The 21,935-nt window shown below is 50.1% G+C and overlaps 1 protein-coding gene and 2 long non-coding RNA genes across 3 annotated transcripts in view; 2 read left to right on the top strand and 1 right to left on the bottom strand.

The window, feature by feature from the left end:
* The first annotated feature begins 4,626 nt into the window (after positions 1 to 4,626).
* Positions 4,627 to 5,520, top strand: LOC105471640 (putative uncharacterized protein FLJ41423). Its single transcript, XM_011724211.3, is given in 2 exon segments — positions 4,627 to 4,899; positions 4,902 to 5,520. Coding segments are annotated over 2 exon segments (495 nt in total). The 5' UTR covers positions 4,627 to 4,676; the 3' UTR covers positions 5,174 to 5,520.
* A 10,706-nt stretch (positions 5,521 to 16,226) lies between these two features.
* Positions 16,227 to 18,466, bottom strand: LOC105471639 (uncharacterized). Its single transcript, XR_011610287.1, has 3 exons — positions 18,337 to 18,466; positions 18,026 to 18,158; positions 16,227 to 16,512 (listed from the first exon to the last, which is right to left on the bottom strand). It is a non-coding gene; the product is annotated as an uncharacterized lncRNA (long non-coding RNA).
* A 170-nt stretch (positions 18,467 to 18,636) lies between these two features.
* Positions 18,637 to 21,935, top strand: part of LOC105471641 (uncharacterized) — a 53,783-nt gene continuing 50,484 nt past the window's right edge. Inside the window, exons 1-2 of the long non-coding RNA XR_011610607.1 lie at positions 18,637 to 18,935; positions 21,407 to 21,551. This is a non-coding gene — a long non-coding RNA (uncharacterized lncRNA). The remainder of the gene's footprint in view (positions 18,936 to 21,406; positions 21,552 to 21,935) is intronic.

Genomic DNA, 21,935 nt, shown 5'->3' with positions numbered 1-21,935 from the left:
CTCTGTTTATAATCACAAACATGAAAGGAAGGGAAAGAGATTGAGTTTATAGGACTGGTTCTTTGTGTAGCCTAATTTATCTCTCTCAGGCAGCAGTGGGCTGAGCAAGTTTCCTTTTTGTTTCCAATGCAGGAAACTGAAATATGAATCTATGTTGATGAGAGAATAAAGGAATTGAAAGAGGCATAAATCTTATCTTCTTGCAACCCTAGAAGATCAGCTTCTTGTGAAGAAGGGGATTATACTTCTGTAATTAACTGCTTTGCAGCTCCTGGTGATGGCTCAGAGCTGAATAATAGCACCCAGCCAAGTTGGATAAAAGACTGTCGGGTGGGCGGGTGCGGCCGCTCATCGTGAACAATGGTCTCAGGGCTTGACATCCTTTCCCAGTGCCCCGTGCTCAGAGAGTCCAACCAGGAGATATTTGTTCCCTGTCTATCAACATTCACAGCAGAGAATAAAATTCCAGAACAAATAGCTCAAAGAGACCTGTTTCACTGGAGGCTGGTAGCTGCAATGAACTGCCTCAAAGGACCAAGCGAGGTTCTACACCTCTTTGTGTTCCAACCAGTGCCCGGGACCTGTTAGGTGCTTATTGAATGCTGGTTGGAGGTGACTGCTTCTCAGCCGCTGTGCTGTCTCAGGAAAGTTGCCTCAGTTCTCTGATCTTCAGAGTTAATCATCCACACAATGCAGGGGGTTCTTATGGAATTCTTGTGAGGAAGAAATCAGATCATGAGTATAAACAAATTGCTTAGTACAGCCTGGCACATGGCAGGTGATCAATAAATGGTAGCTATTATTATTATATTGTGAAATAAAAATGGATTGTGGATGCATAGCCATTATAATAGTCAGTGTTTATGAGGCTTCCCCTATGCAGACACTGCATACCTATTAGTACATGAAAGCCCCACAGCATCCCTCTCAGGTCAGCAGGATTCTTTCCCCCCATTTCACTGGTGACAAAATGGGCTCAGAGTGGAACGATGATCTGCTATGGTTAGGAGCAGGAATGGAGACTGACACCCAGGTCTTTCCCTTGTCCCTTTTTCCTTAGCCCCTGCCCCTCAGTACTGGAGTCACAGGTACTCAGCCCCTCAACCCACTGTACTCTGAAACTCACAGGATCAAGCTTCTGAGCCATCTGTGTTTCCTTTTTTCCTCCATGCTGCATGCTGAAATCTCTAGGAATCCTAGAGATTCTTCTTTTGAGATGTTTCCAAAACATCTCCCTTCTTCAATCCCACTGCTACTCATGCTGGTACAGACCCTCGGTTCATGACAACCAGGCTTCCTACATCAAGCAGGCACCCGAGTAGTGTCTCAGGCCCAGGTCCTCTTTCTGTCACCCGTCACATCAGTGTCAGATGAGTGATCCCTCACCCCACTCTCCTGTCCTTCCCCCCTGAGGGAGCAACAACCACTCCCCTGCCATATTAAGTCAGTTCCATGTTCCTTTCCTGGTATTCAAAGCCCTTTAGCTGACCCACCCAAACTTGTCTTCCTACTCACAGTCAGAACCTCGGGTCCAGCTGAGCCTGTCTCAGTTGCCCTCAGGCAGGCACCCGCAGCTACTCTGTGGGCTCAAAGGATTAGACCCTTGATAAAGACTCAAATGTCCGCATTCAGTGCACAGTTAAGTGTTTAACAGAGTTATGGAACATAGAGATCATGTCTTCCATTCACCCACCCATTTTACAGATGGAACCCAAGGTCCAGAGAAGCTCAATATCATGCAGTGAATTAGTTTCAGAACCAAGTCTCAAAGCTAGGCCTTTAAGCTTAGAATTCAGCGTTCTTCCATTGGGTCAATAGGCCATACCACCTTCAGTAATGACTGGCTGCCCGTGGCTGGCAGGGGCAATTTATTTAGTCCTCAGTCTACATATGGGCCCTGGACCTGTGTGGTGCCCCAGAGGGTCAGCCTGAAGCCTGCTGAGGCTCTGAGGTAGGTGCTGGGGACAGGGATGTGATGGGCAGAGGCTGGGTGGTGGCAGCAGCAGAGGTGGGGGTGGGAGATTGAGATTTAGGGGGACTGTTGTGTATCTCAGCAGCTGTAAGACAGATGAAAATGGGGCTGAGTGCCAGGCCAAGCAGTGTGCTGTGGGAACATGGCAATTAACTTCTCTATTTGGATGGGAGATGGGATCCAGGAGGGCTTTAGGGAAAAAGTGACCTGTGACTCTGAAGAACAAGAAGGACTATGTTCATGGCACCAGAGGTCAGATATTCTGGATGGAGGAGCAGCATGGACAGGGCAAGACTACCTGGCATGTGCATGGTGAACAGCGCAGCTACAGCAAGGGAGCCTGGAAAAGCAGAGGAACCTGGACTCCAGCTCTGACTCTGCATCTGGCCTGACCCCCTCAGGGTTTGGGCAAGTCACTTCACCTTCCTGAACCTCAGTGTCCTTGTATGTGAAATGGGCATCACGATGGTATCTGTCTCCTAAGGCTATTGTGGGGATTAACCTAAATAGTAAGGCACCAAATATGGGGCCTGGCACGTAGTAGGTATTCAACAGAAGACCTAGTGTGGCTGGACCTGAGGTTATTGGGCCACAGAGACAAACAGATATTTGGATGGCACTGTTTTCTTTTGCCTTCCAATGGGCCCTTTCTGCTCCTTCCAGGAGCTTACCAGCTGGCCTGGGAGGGCTGCTTGCCCACTCATAGTTGCCAAGATGTTTGGCTGTGCCCCCGTCCAGAACCATCTTCTGGTCCTGTCTTCATCCTTGAGCCCTTTCCAGCCTGCACCCAATAGGGTACTCGTGTTCCAGGTCTGCTAACGTTTGCTGGCAGAGCCCATGTTTGGGAGCGTGAGATGTGTTTAGGTAGAAACAGACACTGAAAACAGCTGCTGGCTTCTCTGCCATGGTAAACAGGGAATAAAGCCCCCTAACTGTGGGCTTCGCTGGGGAGTGGGGAGCACAAGGCAGGCCCTGCTTACTGTTGCTTTTGGGGAGGGGAAGGCCATTTTTATTTAGGGAGTGGGCCAGCCCCCTCAGGATTGGGTTGGGACAGGGGTGGGGTGAGCTGCATGGAGGGAGTTGGAAGCCCTCCCTCTCCCTGGACTTCTAGATGTTTGAAGACTCCATAGGCACTTTCTACTATTTGGTGTCTGTGAGACAGGGTCATTTCTTTAAGCCTCTGTGGATGGACCATCAGCAAAAGCAGTTTTTGGCATGTCCTTGTACTGTGTTGATGAGTGATGTCAAACTTACCTTCACATCAGCATCACTTGGTTGGTGCTGATTTAAACATACATATTCCCAGGCCCTTCCTGAGGCTTGCGGAATCAGAATCTCTGAGGGAAGGGCCCAGGAGCCTGCATTTTAACAAACTCTTCAGGCGATTCTGGTTCAGGCATTCAGGGAACTACACCTTGAGGACCACTGGCAGGTTTCTAACAGGTTATCTGGGAAACCAGGGGGAAGGGGCAGTCAGGAGGAGGAGAGGGCCAGCCCCACTGCCCTTAACATGCACGTCCTGTTATGCTTTTTGACTTGGACTTGGAAGCAGATGCTTTTAGATGCAGGTCTCCTTAGAAACAGATGCTATCCCTGTTCTAGAATATAGAATAGAGTAGTTCCCTTTCCTCTAGGTGTGCCTCGTTTGCTGTCCACCCACTCATCCATCTATCCACCCACCCACCCACCCATCCATCCACCCACCCTTTCATCCACTCACCCACACACCCACACGCCCACCCATCCATCCATCTACCCATCCTTTCTGGAGTGCCCACCTGCTTTGTGTCTGGCTCTGGGCTGAGCTTTGGAGACACCAGAACTCTCCATTTAGACAAACAGACACATAAATCATCATAATACAGGGGGATCTGTTCAATGATCAATGTCTCAAATAAGTACTGTGGTGGCACAGGCAGAGATGACACAATCCACTGGCAGGGAGAAGGGATCAGAGAAGGCTTTGGAAGACAGCAACCTGTGAGTGGGACATAAACGGTGAACAGTTTGCTATAGAGAGGGTGAGCATGAGGGTGTGCAGGAGGGAAGGTCAGTTCTGCGAACTAAATCCTTTCACATCCACATTCAGAGCAGGGGCCTATCCCCAGGCCCTATGGAGCCCGTATTCAGAGGCTCATCTGTAGCTGCAACCTCTAAACTTGGCCCCATCTCCTGACATTTCTGAGTGAAAAGGAATCACTCTCTAGTGTGTGTGCTGCAGGCCCGTGGTGGCTGTCACAGTACAGTTATTGCGGAATTAACAGGTGAACAGCCATCCAAGTGGAGAGGCACAGAATACTTCCGGTCCTAGCTCTGTCTCCAACTCAGTGTGTAACTGTGGACCGTTTCGGCCTCAGTTTCCCCATCACTAAGATGGGAGATTGGCTGTCAACTCTGCCAGCTTCCTGCCTGGAGTGCAGCCCTGACACCCTGCCTGCAAGACACACGTTAGCAACGACCGTTCTCTCTACGCCAAACTCATTTGTCTGAGCATATCAGCAACACGACACCTCTCAGTTCAGTGGATTTGATGTGAGCTCCGGCCCCTGGCATACCTAGCATGTAATACCTGCAAGCTGAAAAGGAGCATTTGAAGGCAAACTGCATGGCAGGAGGAAGCCTGTAGGTGGCGCTGTGGCTCCGGTTGCCGAGCTGCTCTCCGAAGATCCATTTTCAGAGGATCTGGGAAAACCGGGCAGGGTTGATGGCAGCTCTTTCTTCTCGGTGCCCTCGCAGTGCAGCAGGCCCCGCTTATTTGCAAGAAGTAGCCAGGTCAGCCCACTGGGCCTCCCCTCCCCTTGTGCCCCTTCGCATGTTTCAGAACGCTGTCTTTTCCTCTGGGTCCTTCCATTCAGGAGAGGAGGAGGAGGTGAGCCTGTTGAGAATGGCGTTGGTGGGGCAGGGGCCGGTTCCCCTGTTTCTGGGGAGCCTTTCTGTGCTGGTTGCAGGCAGGGGCCCTCAGTGTGGAGCTGCGGTGAGCCTGTACCCCGTCGTATTTGGATCACAGCCCCCGTGACCCCCAGCGCCCTCCAGGCACTCCACACCTGCAGTGATTCGCTTGGTATTTTAAAAGCACTCCATCTTCTGCCTGCTGCCTTCTCTCCATTTATCTGGGTCCGGCTTTTCGCCGGGCCATCTAATAAAGAATCCAGGGGGGAGAATGATGGGGGCGAGGAGAGGGAAAGTGCTAACATTTATTAAGTGCCCGCTGGGTGCCCAGCATTTCCTCAACAACCAGAGTAGCGGTCTTTCTGCTTTCTTTCAGCGGCATGACGCTTTCCTCCATCCAAAATCGCAGGCCTAACCTGGCCGTGTAAAACAATACCAGGGAAGCACCTCTGATGGAAGGGGATGGGGCACCTAAGGCCCTGTCCCTCACCATTTCTCATCCTCCCCACTCCTAACAGACACTTTGATAGTTCCGTGAAACCTGGATCTAAAAGCTCTGAGCTCATTAAATCTATATATAACTATCCAAGGAAATAGTATCCCCACTTTTCTAATATAAAGCTAAAGGCCAAAGAGGGAGTGTGTAGGACCATACAATTTTTGTTTGTTTATGTTTTTTGTTTTTGTTTTTGAGATGGAGTCTCACTGTCACCCAGGCTGTAGTGCAATGGTGTGATCTTGGCTCACTGCAACCTCCACCTCCCTGATTCAAGTGATTCTCCTGCCTCAGCCTCCTGAGTAGCTGGGATTATAGGCACACGCTACCACGCCCAGCTAATTTTTGTATTTTAACAGAGACGGGGTTTCGCCATGTTGGCCAGGCTGGTCTCAAGCTCCTGACCCCAGGTGATCTGCCTGCTTTGGCCTCCCAAAGTGCTGGGATTATAGGCATAAGCCACTGCATCTGGCCCAGGGACATGATTATTAAAGGGGAGACAGCCAGACTGGGGAGGCAGGTGTGCTCCATTCTCAAGCCCATGCTTGCGCTGGCTCTGCTGGGAGGACAGTAGGTGCTTTGCTTCCTAAGGAAGGGCAGGAAGGGGCGTGGCTCCTCCAGCTGTACAGAGGACCAGGCCAGATACACATGGCCCTGTTTGGTGCTTGGCTCTCTGGTAAACTGCCTGCCACGGAGGAACTCAGGTAGGACAAGAGAACCGTGGGTGGTGGGAAACACATGGGGAATGGGTTCTGCGCCGCCAGTGAAATGGTCTTGCAGCCCGCCAGGCTCCGACGTGGCTGACTTTAGAAGAAATCAGCCAGCCATGGATTGCTGGAGATTCAGACACAAGCTTTCCAGGCCCTGATGAGTCCTTTTTTTCTTCCAGGACAACTGGGGTTTGAGACTGTAAGCTGTGACCCAGATCTTGGTTCCCATTTTGCACATGAAGAGAAGATTGGCCCTTAAAAAGCAAAATGCTTTTAAAAAAAAAGAATTCACTTTTTTGCTTGCAATCTATTGTTTGCTTATAATCTTATAATGAGCATCTATTTGGATTCAGAAATACCTGGGTCAAAAAGTGATGTCGGTGCTAAGACCTGACTTCCTGCATCTCAGTTGCCTCCTCTGTAAGATGGCATCACAAACACTCCCGGTGCCATCGGGCTGCTGTCACTGGTTCTTGTGTGTGGAAATGTCAATCCCAGGGCCTGAGGTGTGCAAAGTCAATAGTGGTTCTCTCCCTACTTCCACCCCCTGGTTTTTCTCAAAACCCGTTGAATGTAGAATGTGTCCTAAATGGAAGTACTTCCACGGGGCACTGAGAGGATGGGTGATCTCTTCTCACTGCAGTCAACTGGCTGAAATGCTCACCTTTTCATTTTAGCATGTGAGAGGTGACATTCTGATCCCCGGAATTGTAAACTCAGACTCTCAGAGAGCTCAGGATGGCAAAATCCAACCTTTTCATTTTTAAGATGGGGAAATTGGTTTGCACAATGTCATGCAGCAGGTTTGCGGCAGAGCTGGAACCCACACCTGCTGATTCCCAACCTGGTGCTCTGTCTGTCATCCTGGGTGACAAGGAGCCATGGAGGCCACAGGGAGAAAGGACCATGGGATGCTGTCTTGATCCCTCTGTCCTGTGACTGTGAGGGAGGCTCACTCTGCTCTATGAGCCCCATCACATGGTGTCATGTGTGGGGGTGAATGGAGCCTCCCTCATAGAAACAAAACTCCAAGAACTAGAAAGAGCCAGGTCGTTATCCAGATTCATAGGGAGAGCAAGCTCCTACCAGAGGCATCGAGGGGTGAGGAGACCCACCACACTTGGAGTTGAGTCCCATTCCTGCCTCTTGCCAACCGTGTGTCCTGGGCAGGGGATTTTTCAAGCTGAGCCTGCTTCCTTACAAACTGAGGAGAGTAAAATTACAAACCTATAGGTTATTGTGAAGATTCAACAAGTTAATATAATACTAAAACTTAATGAGCGTACACTATGTGTCAAGTTGGGTTCTAAACTCTTTATATGTATTTGCTCATTTAATCTTCATCACAACTCATAGTTTGCTGCTAAGGGAATGGAGGCTCAGGATGGTTAAACAAACCCCGGGGACAAAATTGGAGAGGACAGTGTAGATTTTGAGCCCAGGTAGCCTGGCTCTGGCACCCCACTCTTAACCACTGTGCTCTTTGACCTCAATTTTGGCAGAATCCAGTGCTTAGCACATAGAAGCTCCAAAAATGTCCACCCCTCCCTTGCTGTCTGTAACCTTCCTTCCTCATCCACCCTGTCTGGCCCTCAAGAGTGGGTTCTAGAAGCAGGGTTCTGTTATTTCTCAGATACCAAAAGTTGACCCAACTCGATTGCTCTATCTTGAGTTGTTTTACTTCTCTGTTTTGTTGTTGGTTTTGGTTTTTATTGCTTATTCTTTGATCAAAAGCAAGACTGAATTGCCTACCAAGGCAAATCTGATTCTGTGCTCCTGAGCACCAAGCTAGCCTCAGTGCTCAGCTCAGCTCCTAATGCCAACCAGTGAAGGAGCATGGTTTCTTGGCTTCTAATCGCTCACATGCATGGCTAAAGCCCCAGCCCCACACCGGCTTCTTGGATACAGCTGACCAATTTTGGGGAAAAATACACCTTCTTGTTTGTAGGTTTCTGGCCACACTTGTTCAATTTCCTGGTTACTATAGAGACCTTGTCAACACATCCAAATACTCTTCTTAGCAAAGAAATTTGTCTTCTCCCGTCTCTGTATAGCCCCAAAGAACACAGGGTCTCAGGAAGAAGCAGGAAAGGCTTAGCCTCTGGGCCTTCTGAGCCCACCCCAGGCTCTGGTTGCCTTTTAGCTGCTTTCACACTTTGAGCCTACAGAGGATAAAATGAGGGAATGAACAAGGAGCACTGTTTGAGTGGGACTAAGCTTCAGGGCAAATAAAGGGAAGTGAATCAGAATAACGGAGAATCTGGGCAGAGTATTTAAACATTCAAATTTCTTTCTTTTTCCAGTGACCTAAGGACAGGCAATCTGCCCTGGGAATCTGGATCCCTTACTCTTAATATTATGACTGGAAGGGCAAGGTCAGCGCTCCCAGTGGACCGGATACTAAGGTTGGGTCTCAGGTCTGCTCCTGACTGCCGAGGCCAGCAGCTACAGTGCATTTATACAAATGGTTAGCGGAGCTCCCAAGCTGCCTCCCGTCTTTCCATCTCTGCTTATTGAAAGCTTACCCGTGCTTTATGACCCCGCTCCGATGCCACCACCTCCAGAAAGACTTAGAATCGATCTCCTCTTTCGCCCTTGTACCTCTCGTTATAATCTCATCTCTCATCACCTCCTGCCGGACGTCATGGTTGCTTGTATGTCTGCCTTTATTCCAGAGATTCTCATCAAGCTGTAATTATGGGGCAGGCCCAGAGCTAGTCACTGGCAATGAGAAAGATCCAATCCCCATCCTTATTTCAGGGGCTCCCATATGCTCAACAGCCTGGCAGAGACGGACAAGTCCACATGTAATTAAAGCAAATGGAGAGGGATGTGCTGAGAACCTGGGGCATCTCTGCCTGCAGATGGGGAAGGGGTGATCCGGGAAGGGGTGATCCAGGAAGGCTTCCCAGAAGTGATGATGCCTGGCTTACATCTTGAAAGATGAGTTTCACAGAACAGCATAGGGGACAGGAGAGAAGGGACAATTCACAAAGGCGGAACAGCATGTGCAAAGCCAGGAAAGTGTGAGGTCTTCAGGGAAGGAGCCCCAGGGAGCCCAGATGGCCAGTGTCAGGGGCATCCTGAGGTGGAGGGGCAGGAGGTGGGATTGGGCAGGCAGGGACTGTCAGACGGCAGAGGACCTACTATGCACTGCTTAGCAGCTTGGGCTTTCTCCTGCCAGCCGTGGGGAGCCATGGAAAAGTTTTCAGGAGGCAAGAGACCTGACAGGGTTTGTCTTTTAAAAAGACAACTGGGGCTGCTGAGTGAAGGATGGATGGTTGAGAGGCAAAAGGTGAAGCAGGGAGGCCAGCTAGTAGATGGTGGCCTTCATCCACACCATGGTGTGGACCGAGTGATAGCAGTGGAGGTAGAAGTAGGAGGATTTGAGATCTGTTTAGGAGGCAGAATTGGCAGGACCTTGTTGTTGATGGGATGGGAGAGAGAAAGGGTGAGTCAGAGATGACTCTCAGAATTGCAGCATCATTGGCCAGGGTGGATGATCAGATCTGAGGAGGAAAGTGGCACTTTTGGCTTAGGAAATGCTGATCTAAGGAGCCTGAGGGATACCTCAAGGTGCATCTAGATGCCCTTCCCTCCTCTTTCCCCTGCTCCCTAGGCCAGCCCTTGCCGTGGCTTTTCCTCCAACCTGTTGTCTAGGCCCACACTAAGGTGGTAGCTTGGAGTTAGATCACCAGATTTGGAAAAAGTCACCAGACGAATGTACTCCTACTGCAGATATTTGAGTTGGACTCCGTGTGCCCTGCCTCCCTGGGGTTTTCAAACTTCCAGGAGAAATCCAGGAGAAAGAGGACATAAACAGTGGAATTCCAGGTTTGTTAGGAGAGAGATTTAACAAGTCCTTCTCTAGGGCCTGAAAACACACTTGCTCAGGCTGCTGGGCCTGCTCCTCTCGGGTCATGGTCCTGTGTGCCCTGGTCCAGCCCTGCAGCCTTCAGTCACGCACCCAGCCTGTACCACCAGCCACAAGGCCCCAAGTACATCCTTTGTTTTTCCTGGGCCTACTTCTTTATCAAATAACAGAATTGTGCTCCTTCTCTTCCCACCCCAACTCCCTTATCTTCTCTTCTTCCTCAGTGATAAGGAACAAGGACTTCAGAATCAGGTAGATCTGGGTGTAAATTTCAGTCCTACCACTTTCTACCTGTGTAAGTTACTTCACTAGTACCTTAGTCTCCTCATCTGTAAAGTGGGGACAGTAATGGTACCTACTTCATATTCATTCATATTCAATGAGACAATGTATGGAAAGCTGTCAGCTCAGTGCCTGGCACCCAGGAAATGCTCAAAAGCCTCCAAGGTCATGGCCATCACGGGCATCAAGGTTCCCTCCCTTCCTCTCCCCTCCTATCCCTCTCTGATATTCTTTGCAAATACTCCCATCACAAGGCTTTCTCTGCCCTGGGCTGCCAGCTGTCCAGTCTGGAGGCAGAGGACTGAACTGAATGACCCCTCAAGGTCTTTTTGGTTTGAGAGTCTTGAGTTTTGGGAGCATTGTCCCTGAACTTTCTTCATCTGGGTTCTCATGGTGATGTGGGCCCTGGCCTCTGTGGGTCTCTGTCTCTATTTAGTTTTTCCAAGTCACCTGGAGGCTTCTTCCCTCCACTCCCTACTCTCAGCATCCCCTCCTGGGTCAAGACAGGTTCAGGCATGCACACTGTCCGTCAGTCGTCATGGCCCACCTGCTGGCTCCCCAGTGACTGGGTCTCTGATTGGCTTCCTTCTGCATTTCCCAAGGATGTTCTAAGGAGTTTCACGTGATTCCCCCTGCCTGCCCGTGTGCAGCATTTCTGAAGCCAGCTTCAAAGCAGAGGGAGATTGCTTTGGCAGAATGAGTTTTTTTTGTTTTGTTTTGTTTTGTTTTTTTGTTTTTTTGAGATGGAGTCTCACTCTGTCACCCAGGCTGGAGTGCAGTTGGCATGATCTCAGCTCACTGCAACCTCTACCTCCCAGGCTCAAGTGATCCTCCTGCCTCAGCCTCCCAAGTAGCTGGAATTACAGGCACATGCCACCAGGCCAAGCTAATTTTTTGTATTTTTAGTAGAGACAGCGTTTCGCCATGTTAGCCAGGCTGGTCTCGAACTCCTGACCTCAAGTGATCCAGCCGCCTCGTCTTCCCAAAGTGCTGGGATTACAGGCATGAGCCACTGTGCCTGGCCAGAATGAATTTTCACATTCTCTGTGCCTCCTTTGTGCCTGGCAGTTCCTGGTGCCCAGAGAGCTTGCCTTTGTGTGATTTCTCTGCTGATTGCCTTGGTCCATGTCCCTGGGTATTAGGGTTCTCCAGAGAAACAGAACCAATGGGGTGTGTATAGAGAGAAAGATTCATTTTAAGGAATTGGCTCACACAATGATGGAGGCTGGTGTGTTCAGAATCTGCGGGATGGGCTGGCAGAACCAATGGGGCAGCTCAAGCTCAAAGGCTGTCTGTGGCTGAATTCCCTCCTGCTCAGGACAGGTCAGTCTTTTGTTCTATCGAGGTCGTCAGCTGATGAGATGAAGCCCACCCATGCTACAGAGGGCAGTCGTTTTACTCAAAGCTCACTGATTTCAGTGTTAATCTCAACCCCAAATCACCCTCACAGAAACAGCTAGGATGATGTTTAACTCTGGATCTGGGAACCGTGGCTCAGCCAAGCTGACCCATAAAGGGAACCATCCCACCCTGTTATTGGCAAACGTACCAGACACATATCCCAGGCCTCGGAGAGGCTGCCACTCATCTTGGATTCCAGACCACACAGTAGTAAGATTTTGTTCCCACTTCCCCAGAAGATCATGATGGGAAGCCACCAGCCACTAGGTGTAACCTCCGCCTCAGCCAGTCAAAGCCTCTTAGCCTGCCGCAGCGCAGGACCTGGCTCAGGCCTGGGGCTGAAGGCTGCATGTTGGTTACTGAGTGTATAATGGAGGTTGCAGGGAGGGGATGAGGGATGTTGCTGCCCCCATGGCCTCACAGACAGTAATTTTCTTACTTTCTTTTTTTTAAATTTATTTTGAGTTTCATTCTTGTTGCCCAGGCTGGAGTGCAATGGCACGATCTCAGCTCACTGCAACCTCCCCCTCCTGGGTTCAAGCAATTCTCCTGCCTCAGCATCCTGAGTAGCTGGGATTACAAACATGCACCACCAAGGCTGGCTAAATTTTGCATTTTTAGTAGAGACAGGGTTTCTCCATATTGGTCAGGCTGGTCTCGAACTCCCAACCTCAGGTGATCCATTGGCCTCGGCCTCCCAAAGTGCTGAGATTATAGGTGTGAGTCACCATTCCTGGCCAGACAGTAATTTTCAAACCTGGCTGCATACCAGAATCACTTTAAGGTGTAGATTCCCAGACCTCACTATCAGGGGAAATTCAGAGGCACTAGTCAAATCTAGAAAGATCAGGGCATCTAAATTATTAGGAAGTAATTAATGTATCACCATAGAAAACTCAGAATGAGAGTGGAGCTGTGAGCGTCTCCTGGGGCCAGGTATTCCTGTTTCTTTCAGAGGTGAGGCACCTGGTCCCACCCATCATTTCACACTGAGTCACCTGTTGACCCATCTCGCTTGAATGACTCCCAGGATGGAGGCCTGGCAGCGCCTTGTGTTGGAAGAAGGGCGATGGCGTGAAGCCTATCTAGCTGTACCCTCCAGCTGCGGGTCCTCACTCCAGCTCTCAGAACCAGAAGGAATTTGTCTAATTGCTCATCCACTGGAGAGCCCTCGAGGTATTGATGACAGTTTTCATTTCCTGCTGTGTCTTCTCTAGGATAAAAAATCCCCAGCCCTCTTACCAAGCCGTGTCTCTCAGCATGAGGCCCCAGCAGCGGACTCTGCTTAGGCTTTTGTTCGGCCCCAACAAGGCCTACCCAAGCAATCACCTCCTTCCTTCCAAACACTCCACCCCCATTAATGTGGCCAAAGCCACGTGGCTGCTTGTGTTAGCTCCATCACACTGTGGATAGAACCCTCCAAGCCTGAGCCCCCAGCCTGCATCCTTATCCTCCTCCTCTCTTTTGCCTTAACTATACCACCTGGAAGAGGTGCTTCTTCAAGGTCCTGGGCACTCCGGAGTGTTCTCCTCCACTTAAAAAGCACAAGGATGGAGGTCAGGAGATCGAGACCATCCTGGCTAACACAGTGAAACCCCATCTCTACTAAAAATACAAAAAATTAGCCGGGCGTGGTGGCGGGCGCCTGTAGTCCCAGCTACTCCGGAGGCTGAGGCAGGAGAATGGCATGAACCCAGGAGAAGGAACTTGCAGTGAGCTAAGATTGCACCACTGCACTCCAGCCTGGGCAACAGAGCGAGACTCCGTCTCAAAACAAACAAACAAACAAACACAACAAAAATAACAACAACAACGCCACAAGGATGGTCTCCAGGCACCTGAGAAAACAGAGTCTGCTGCCCTTTAGGATCTGCCACCTCTGAGGCTGAGCTGACCCAGATTCCGGTACCCTTCACAGGAGGAGCCACCACAGTGGAGAAGGAAGCTCATGGCCTTTGGAGAAGGGTAGGCTTAGGTTCAAATCCCAGCTCTCCCTGTAGGACTTGGGGCAACTGATCCTCTCTTTCTTAATCTGTAAATGCTACCTACCTACTACGGCTGTGCTGAGACTTCCGAATAAAGTGTCAAAGCACCTAGCCCAGGGCCAGCACATAGTAAGCACACCTGAGTCTAAGCTCTCATCTCCTCTTGAGGGACTTAGATCTTTTATCCCTTTTTCTTTCCCATCGAATCCTCCAATTCTAGCCCCTCATGTGGAAGAGCTGTATTGACTCAACACACTAATACACCAGTACACCAAGGCACTAGTCAAATCTTGTGACTTTGAGCTGAGAATGCCCCCGTGTGGGTTGTGTGACCTGGGGCAAGCCTCTTCCTTTCCTCTGATTGTGGTTCTTTCATCTCTGATTTGAGATGTGCAGGCTAGGAAGTCACATACATTTATTTATTTATTTGTTTGTTTGTTTGTTTGTTTGTTTATTTATGGATACGGGATCTCACTCTGTCACCCAGGCTGGACTGCAGTGGCACAATCATGGTTCACTGCAGCCTTGACCTCCTGGGCTCAGGCGATCTTCTCACCCGAGCCTCCGGAGTAGCTGGGTCCAAAGGCATGCACCACCACACCTAGCTAATTTTTTCATTTTTGTAGAGATAGGGTCTCACTATGTTGCCCAGGCTGGTCTCAAACTCCTGGGAGCAAGCAGTTCTCCCACCCAGGTCTCCCAGTGTTGAGATTACAGGCATGAGTCACCACACCCAGCCCAGGAAATCACTTTAAAGCCCCTTCTAGCTCTGCCTGTCGGGTCTCCCTAGAAGCCTACTCGTCTTTTGGGACCCTTGGCCCTGGGAGGGAGCTGGCGCAGATGTGAAAATCACCTAACGAGCCCCCACAGAGGAGGCTGGACCATTCCTCCTCCCCACTCTGCCGGATTTTCATGTGTGCGTGTGTGTGTGTGTGTGTGTGTGTGTGTGTGTGTGTGTGTGTGTGGTTTTTTTTTTTGAGATAGAGTCTCACTCTGTCGCCCAGGCTGGCGTGCAGTGGCGCGATCTCGGCTCACTGCAAGCTCCACCTTCTGGGTTCACACCATTCTCCTGCCTCAGGCTTCCCAAGTGGCTGGGACTACAGGCACGTGCCAACACGCCCAGCTAATTTTTTTGTATTTTTAGTAGAGACAGGGTCTCACTGTTTTAGCCAGGATGGTCTTGATCTCCTGACCTCGTGATCCACTGGCCTCAGCCTCCCAAAGTGCTGGGATTACAGGCGTGAGCCACTGCACCCAGCCCACTCAGCCTGATTTTCAAGCACCCGATCATCTCATTCATTCCTCAGACACCCACATGTCCCCACTTGTTGGCAGGCACGATGACAGCACAGATGAGAAATGAAGGGTCTTTCACCTCAAGATACTGACAAGCCAGCAGGGCAGACAGAGAAGCAAACAAATAGCTAAGCCAGGGTGACAGGAGCTATCCTAGATGCAGCAGACATGGAAAGCCAGGGAGTACAGAGGAGGCAACACATGATTCTGCCAGGGACGAGGGATGGCGGCGGTTCAGGGAAGCTAGTGAGAAGCAAATGTTGGCATTCAGGCTTGAAGGATGGGTAGGGGTCTACCTGGTGGGAAAGGGAGAAGGGGCACTGCAGACCAAGGACACAGTGTGGGCATTGGCCCAGGGATTGGAAAGTCCTATTCCACTCTTGGAATGACCTAAGAGTTCAGCAAAGTTTGAGGAAGTTGGCTGGGAGATGAGAGTGGAGGCACGGAGGCCAGCTGACTGTCTACTGTGGAGATCCGGAATGGAGGACACGGGAACATGAACTATGACAGGGCATTTGTCCTTAGTAGGCAATCTGGGGACACAAAGACCAGCCAGATCTGGATCCTCCTCTCCAGGGACTGACCATCCATCCAACCATTCACTCATCAATAGATGTCGATTCAGCACCTATGCTGTGCCATACGCTGTGATGGCAGTGAGCCTTCTCCAGGAGGAAGAAATGACCTGTCCTCCTGTGCATTCACTTCCCAGGGTGGCTACAAGAAAGCGCTATGATCTGAGTGGCTTAAAACTGCAAAAATGCGTCTGCGCATAGGTCTGGAGGCTGGAAGTCTGAAATTGAGGTGTCAGTAGGGCTATGCTCCCTCTGAGACTCCAAGTAGAATCCGTCCTTGCCCCTGCCTGCCTTCTGCTGGTGGCCATTCATCTTGGTGTTCCTTGGCTTACAGACACATTAATCCAGCCTTGGCCTCTGTCATCACATGACCTTCTTCCTGTGTGTCTGTCTCTGTATCGCTTCTCCTCCTTGTCATAAGTGTACCAGTCATATAGGATTAGGGCCCAACCTAATTGAATAGGACCTCATCTTAACTAATTATGTCTGAAAAGACCAAATTTCCAAATAAGGTCACATTCACAGGTGCTGGGCGGTTGGGTCTTCAACATTTCTTTCTTCGGGGGTTGGGGAGGTGGAGACACAGTTCAACGTACAATGCCAAGTAACCACAATGCACTGTGGCAACTACCTTAGAGGAACTGGGGACAGGCTGTGAGCATTCAGAATAAAGAGTTCTTGCCGAGCAGAGGAATCCTCAGCGGCTTCCTGGAGGAGGTGGCCTTTCAACCATACATTGACAGGATTTAGCTATGGAAAAGGAAGGGCATCCCAGGCAGAGGGTAGTGCAGGAGTACAAGCATGTAGGAGGGAATTGCAGGGCAGTAATTATGTCACTCTTTATAAGCAATACTCAGAAAGCCCTCTCCTCTCGCCCTTCTGCCTGCCTGCCCCCAAAATCTTATACATGCCGAGCTCACTCCAGCCCATCCAATCTTGCACTTGCATTTGGTGGGGTTTGGGAGAAAACTGCTGCCCGGAGTCATCCTGACATTCCTATTCATGTCCAAACCTGGATTTGTTTTTCTTGAGCTGCAGTGAAGAAAAAAAATAATAAACTCTGTATTTATCAAGCAGCAAACCAGTAGGAAATTATAACCTTTTAAAATAAATATGTATCTAATTATAGGAAAGCACCGTTTACTTTTGCAGTACTGTCAGGATTTCCCCGGCCAGCCGAGTCTACAGATAATGTTCCAACTGCCCCCAACCCCCAAATCTCACTGGGCATTAACCTCAAAAATACCACCTCTGCCGGTCTCTCAGCAGACAGTGATTGAGGCTGTGCTGAGATGCCCTGAGCAGGCTGGAGAGGAACCTGATTCCCTGGACTTTCCTTTTAGAGCCAGAGGCCCAGCCCCTTCATTGGCTCCTAACCACAAAGCCACAACCCACACCCACAAGAATGTCTGTTCTGTCCAGCACACATCTCTGTGGTTGGCAGCTTTCTCCCTTGCAGAAGAGTCAGAAGTCCCAGAGGGAGCAGAACTGAGCCATCTTGGGGAACGAGCTAACACTGAGGGCTCGTCTCATGGCAGGCATGGTGTGAGGCCCCATGCTTCACTTCTGTATTCCTGTCACCTGTAAGTCCACAGACAGCAATCGAGCCCTGAATGTTGCGTCCACACACACACCATGAAGAACAAGTAAGGAAAAGGAGTAAAGTGTGTAAAGTGCCAATGGGAGCCCAGGCACCTATTAGGTGCTTATAGGAGGCAGCTGTTGTTATTCATGGCCGGCACCGCATTACTCTCCACCAGGCACTTCCTATGATGAGTTCATTCTTTCAGCATCTATTCATTAAGCACCTGTGATGCAGCAGGTACTGCTATTCACCTGGTTCCCTCCCTCCCTTCTTCCCTCCCTCCTTTGCACTGGGGCCTGCCCTGTCTGCCCTCTTTAATGCCTAGCCCCCTCCTACTGCACTCCTGGCTCACCCAGCCCTGTTTACCCAGCTCTGCTTTCCCCCTCGTACTTATCACTTCTGATACTCTAGATGATTTATGTTTGTCTGTTATTCTTGTCTGTTCCCCACAACTACGAGGGAAGCTCTAGGAAGGTGGGTCTTGGTAAGCTCACTGCTCTGGTGGCAGCACCTAGGTCAAGGCTGGACACGTAGCAAGTGTTCAATTAGTATTTGTTGAATTGAGTTGAACTTTGATCACTGTCTTTGGAGATGGACAAATCCAGGTGAAATGCCCACTCCTTGCTAGTGGTGTGACCTTGGACCTGTGACATGGCCTCATTGAGTCTCAGTGTCCACTTCTATAAAGTAGAGAATCCGTGGGGATCTGAGCAGGTAGGATGCTTGCACAGCGCAGAGCAGTGCCCGGTGCAGAGATGCTTCTTGGGAGCTGGTAGGCAGCTTCTGAGGGTCAGGCGTGCAGTGGGAATTCCATGGTTCATGGAGGTCTCAAGTGTTAGCAGGTCTGGGTTTGAATTCTGGTTCCCATCACTTCCCAGCTTTGTCACCGTAAGCAAATCGTGTAACCTTTCTAAGCCTCAGTTTCCTGTTTGTAAAATGGGAATCAAACAGCACCCCTACCTCAGAGAGTCATCATGACATAGTATGAGGTTGTGTCCATAAAGCAAGCTTGCAAGTAGTAGGCATCCAGGGAGTACAGTCTCCCCCTTCACTTGTCCCAGCTGGGGGCTGTAAGAAGCTTGGCAGCAGAAACCTGCAAATACCCAGGGCTGCTGGGGGCATTGGCCCCTATTCTTCATGGCCATCCATCCCTCCTCCCATAATTACCCAACCTGGGCCTGCCAGATGTGCTCCCAAGAGGATTCCACCTCCCCAACGCCAGCCCACAGCTCCCTCCCCAAGCCCCAGCTCCCCCAGCCAGCATCTCTCACTGTCTTTGGCACTAATAGGCCCTGCAGGCCTCTGAAAGATGATGATGGCTCCCCCCAGAGCCCACAGCAAGTGCCAGAGGAAGAGGGATCTCCTGGGCAATGGAGGGGCTCCCCCAGGATTTGGGGGTATGAGCAGCTGCCTTCCAGAGGGGTCACCTCTGAGCAGAGAAGGATGAGGAGGGGCTGCTGCTTGGCTCTGGCTGACTCTGAAGCTGACAGTCAATGACAGGGTGGGCTTGGGCTGAGTGGGAGCCTGAAGGGGGAGGTAGCCATGGCAACCTTCCCTGACATTCCATAATAGATGCCCCAGTACCTCGTGTGTCTACATGAGGCCTGGAGAGGGCCAGTGGGTCCAAGATCAGTCACTGCCCAGCCTTGCCTACTGAATGGGGCTGTCACTTTTGAGGACTGTCCTGCGCCTACCACCACAGAGCTGGTGTGAAGTGGCAGGGGTGGGGGAACTCCGAGCCCTCCAGAGCCTGTAGACACCTGATGCCTGCACACCAGGCCCCTTAGCAGACACAGGAGACGGGGGAGGTGATGCCTCTGTGCACCAGCACCCAGTTTGAAGAGTTAGAAACGTATTTATCATCCTAAAGGTGGGGCTTTCACCTAATGCCGAGATACACCAGTTACCACATGGGTCTGTGTCTGGCTTCCCTATCCTAGCCACTTGAGGGGCACTGATTTGAAAGGGCCTTGAATAGCTCTAGTCTGGAGACAGATGCGTCCCTGAGTTCTGGGGCCCTCGGGCTGGACAGGGGTGGGAAGCCACAGAGTCCAGCACAGGGGATGCACACGGGACAGAAGATGTGCATGTATCCAGCACTCGAGGTTGGCTGGGGCGACACTGAGCAGCCCAGGCTGGATGCTGGGCACCAGGTCGCTCCTTGAGGCTGCAGTGGCTTGATGTGTTTTGAGCCTTTTGCCCACAGTATCTCATCCAAGTCCCAGAACCGCACGTGAGGAAGTTGCTGTCAGGAACCGCATCCTCCAACCAGTGAACTGAGGCTTAGTGAGCTCAGGTCACTTTCCAAGGGCACCCCCAAGTGGCAGAGCAGTTTTTAAAGCTGGCTCAGTCTGCCTCCAAAGCCCATTTTGTAGAGGAAGAACTCAAAGCCAAAGGAAGTCAAGGCTACCCAGCTGTAAATACCAGAGCTGGCAAGCTCTGAGGCTGGGTCCTTAACTGGGGGTTGGTGGGTAGGGGGAGGGGTGTCTGTGAACTTGGGTGGGAACAAAATACAACTTTATGTTCACTCACTTGTAACTAAAATGTAGCATTTCCTTCAAGTGCAAATGTAAGCAACATACCACAGTTCTGTTTATAGCACCTGTGACTTCATTGCCACTGGAAACCACAGGTATTTTCACATCACACTGTAATTGTGACAAAGATCTTGAACTATCATTTGTGCTCATCACTACTCTGAAATTACAGTAGTTAGTAGACCTGATGTTAGATCTTATAATGTAATGCATTAATAAATAATTTAATGCACATATATTGCTATATCCCACTTTTATGTATTTATTTTTTTTGAGATGGAGTTTTGTTCTTATCACCCAGGCTGGAATGCAATGGCACGATCTTGGCTCACTGTAACCTCCACCTTTTGGGTTCAAGCAATTCTCCTGCCTCAGCTATCTGGGTAGCTAGGACTACAGGTGTGCACCACCACACCAGGCTAATTTTTGTATTTTTAGTGGAGGGGGTTTCACCATGTTGGCCAGGCTGGTCTTGAACTCCTGACCTCAGGTGATCTGCCTGCCTCAGCCTCCTAAAGCGCTGGGATTACAGGCATGAGCCACCATGCCCAGCCTCTAATTTTACATTTTTAAATTATTTTTGGAAATATATATAATTGACTTGCTTTGTAATCATGCATACTTTACGCATTTAAAAACATTGTTTTGAGAAAGGATCCACAGTCTCTAGCAGCCGGTCGCAGGGGTCATGGCATAGAAAATGTTAGGAGACCCAGCTCTCAAGCCAGTGCTTCTAACCACTAGGCTCACCTCCCTTGCAGATACTGAGCCTCTATGCCATCACTTTGCTTCCAGAGCCATGCAGAACAATAAGCTTGGACTAGCGGCCTCTGGAGGCTTGGCACATTTGAGTGGGGTGTACCCCTCTTCCTCTTTTCCCTATCTGACCCTCACCCACCCTTTCCAGTCCCTTGGCCACATCAGAGTTAAAATGCCAAATTCTCTGTAGAGCCCAATCTTTTGATTTACAACCAAGTCAGGTTTGTGCCGATTTTCAGGCACCAATTATGGGCCAGCTCTCTTGGACCAATTAAAATGTGCAGGTGCAATAATGTCGACATCAACAGTCTGGGGTTATCTCAGCAGATATTTTTCATGAAATATTTATGAGAGACTGGGAATTTTAACCATTTAATGGCATGCTTCCCCATTCTGCTAGGGCTTCTTGCAAATGGAGGAAGAGCTCGCAAAGGGTAAGGGCAGAGAGGTGGCCAGAATCTTGCAGGAGGAGGGAGAATGCAGCTGAGGGCTGAGAAAGCCCAGGAGTGGGTGTAGGGGGGTGGGGACAGGACTTCTTTGAAGGTATTGGGGGGAAAAAGGATCTGTAGAATTAGATTAATCAGGGGGCTGGTGTTCTGGAAAGAGCCCATGTGGGTTTTGGGAGACTCAGGTTTTTGTTGGGACTCTGCTATGCACTTGCTGGGTGATCTCAGTGTCGTCATGTGCAAAAGGGCAGAAATGTCCATCTGCTTTGTGCCACCTCCCAGGGTTGTGGTGGGAATTAAATGGCAGCGTGAAGAGGAGAGGGCTTTGGAAGGGGTTTGGCATTGCCCACAGGGAAGGTTCTCTGCAAAGGGACTGTGCCTCCAGAAGGGTGGATATTAATGATGCCCCCAGTTTCTCATGCCTCTGTGTGTTCTTGCCCTTTAGTAGTTCCTCCCAGATCATTGACTCTGGCTTGGCCCTATGATTTGCTTTGGCCAATGGAGTAGTCACCAACTGGGTTCAAACAGAGCTTGCAAAAACACCGGTGTATTTTCATGTTCCTTTTGCTCTTCTGCCTTTGTCTTATGAATGTGTTCAGGCTAACTTGCTGGAAGGCTTCAGAAGACCTGTGAGTAAGAGCCAAGATTTCCCAGACCAGACTACAGCCAAGATGAGCACAGCTGTCTACCCAACCTCCACCTCACCACAGAGAATGGAAGAATCACTCAGCCATCCTATAGACTGTGAGTAACAATGAATGGTTATTGTTTCTAGGCACTGAGTTTTGTGATGGTTTGTTACGCAGCAACAGCTGACTGCTACAGAGATGTTGCCCACCCTCACAGCCCCATGGATCTCTGTGCTTTCATTGAAAAGCAAAAGCAACCTCTGTTTTCCTCTTCTCTGTGGCCACCAGGGCTGCTGCCCAAACAGAGAGGCAATTTGCTTAGTGGCAGAGGTTGTGACCTCCAGAGTCAGACAGTCCTGGAATCCTATCCCAGCTGTGTGACCTGCAGTTAGCTACTTAACCACTCTGTGCCTCAGTGTCCCCATCTACAAAAGGCACAGTTTCTACCCCATCGGATTGTGGTAAGGACTAGAAAAGACATTGGATGTAAAGTGCATGA

This window comes from Macaca nemestrina, chromosome 12 (assembly GCF_043159975.1).
Source record: "Macaca nemestrina isolate mMacNem1 chromosome 12, mMacNem.hap1, whole genome shotgun sequence".
Lineage (NCBI taxonomy): Eukaryota > Metazoa > Chordata > Mammalia > Primates > Cercopithecidae > Macaca > Macaca nemestrina.
This window is presented reverse-complemented; position numbering and strand designations above follow the sequence as displayed.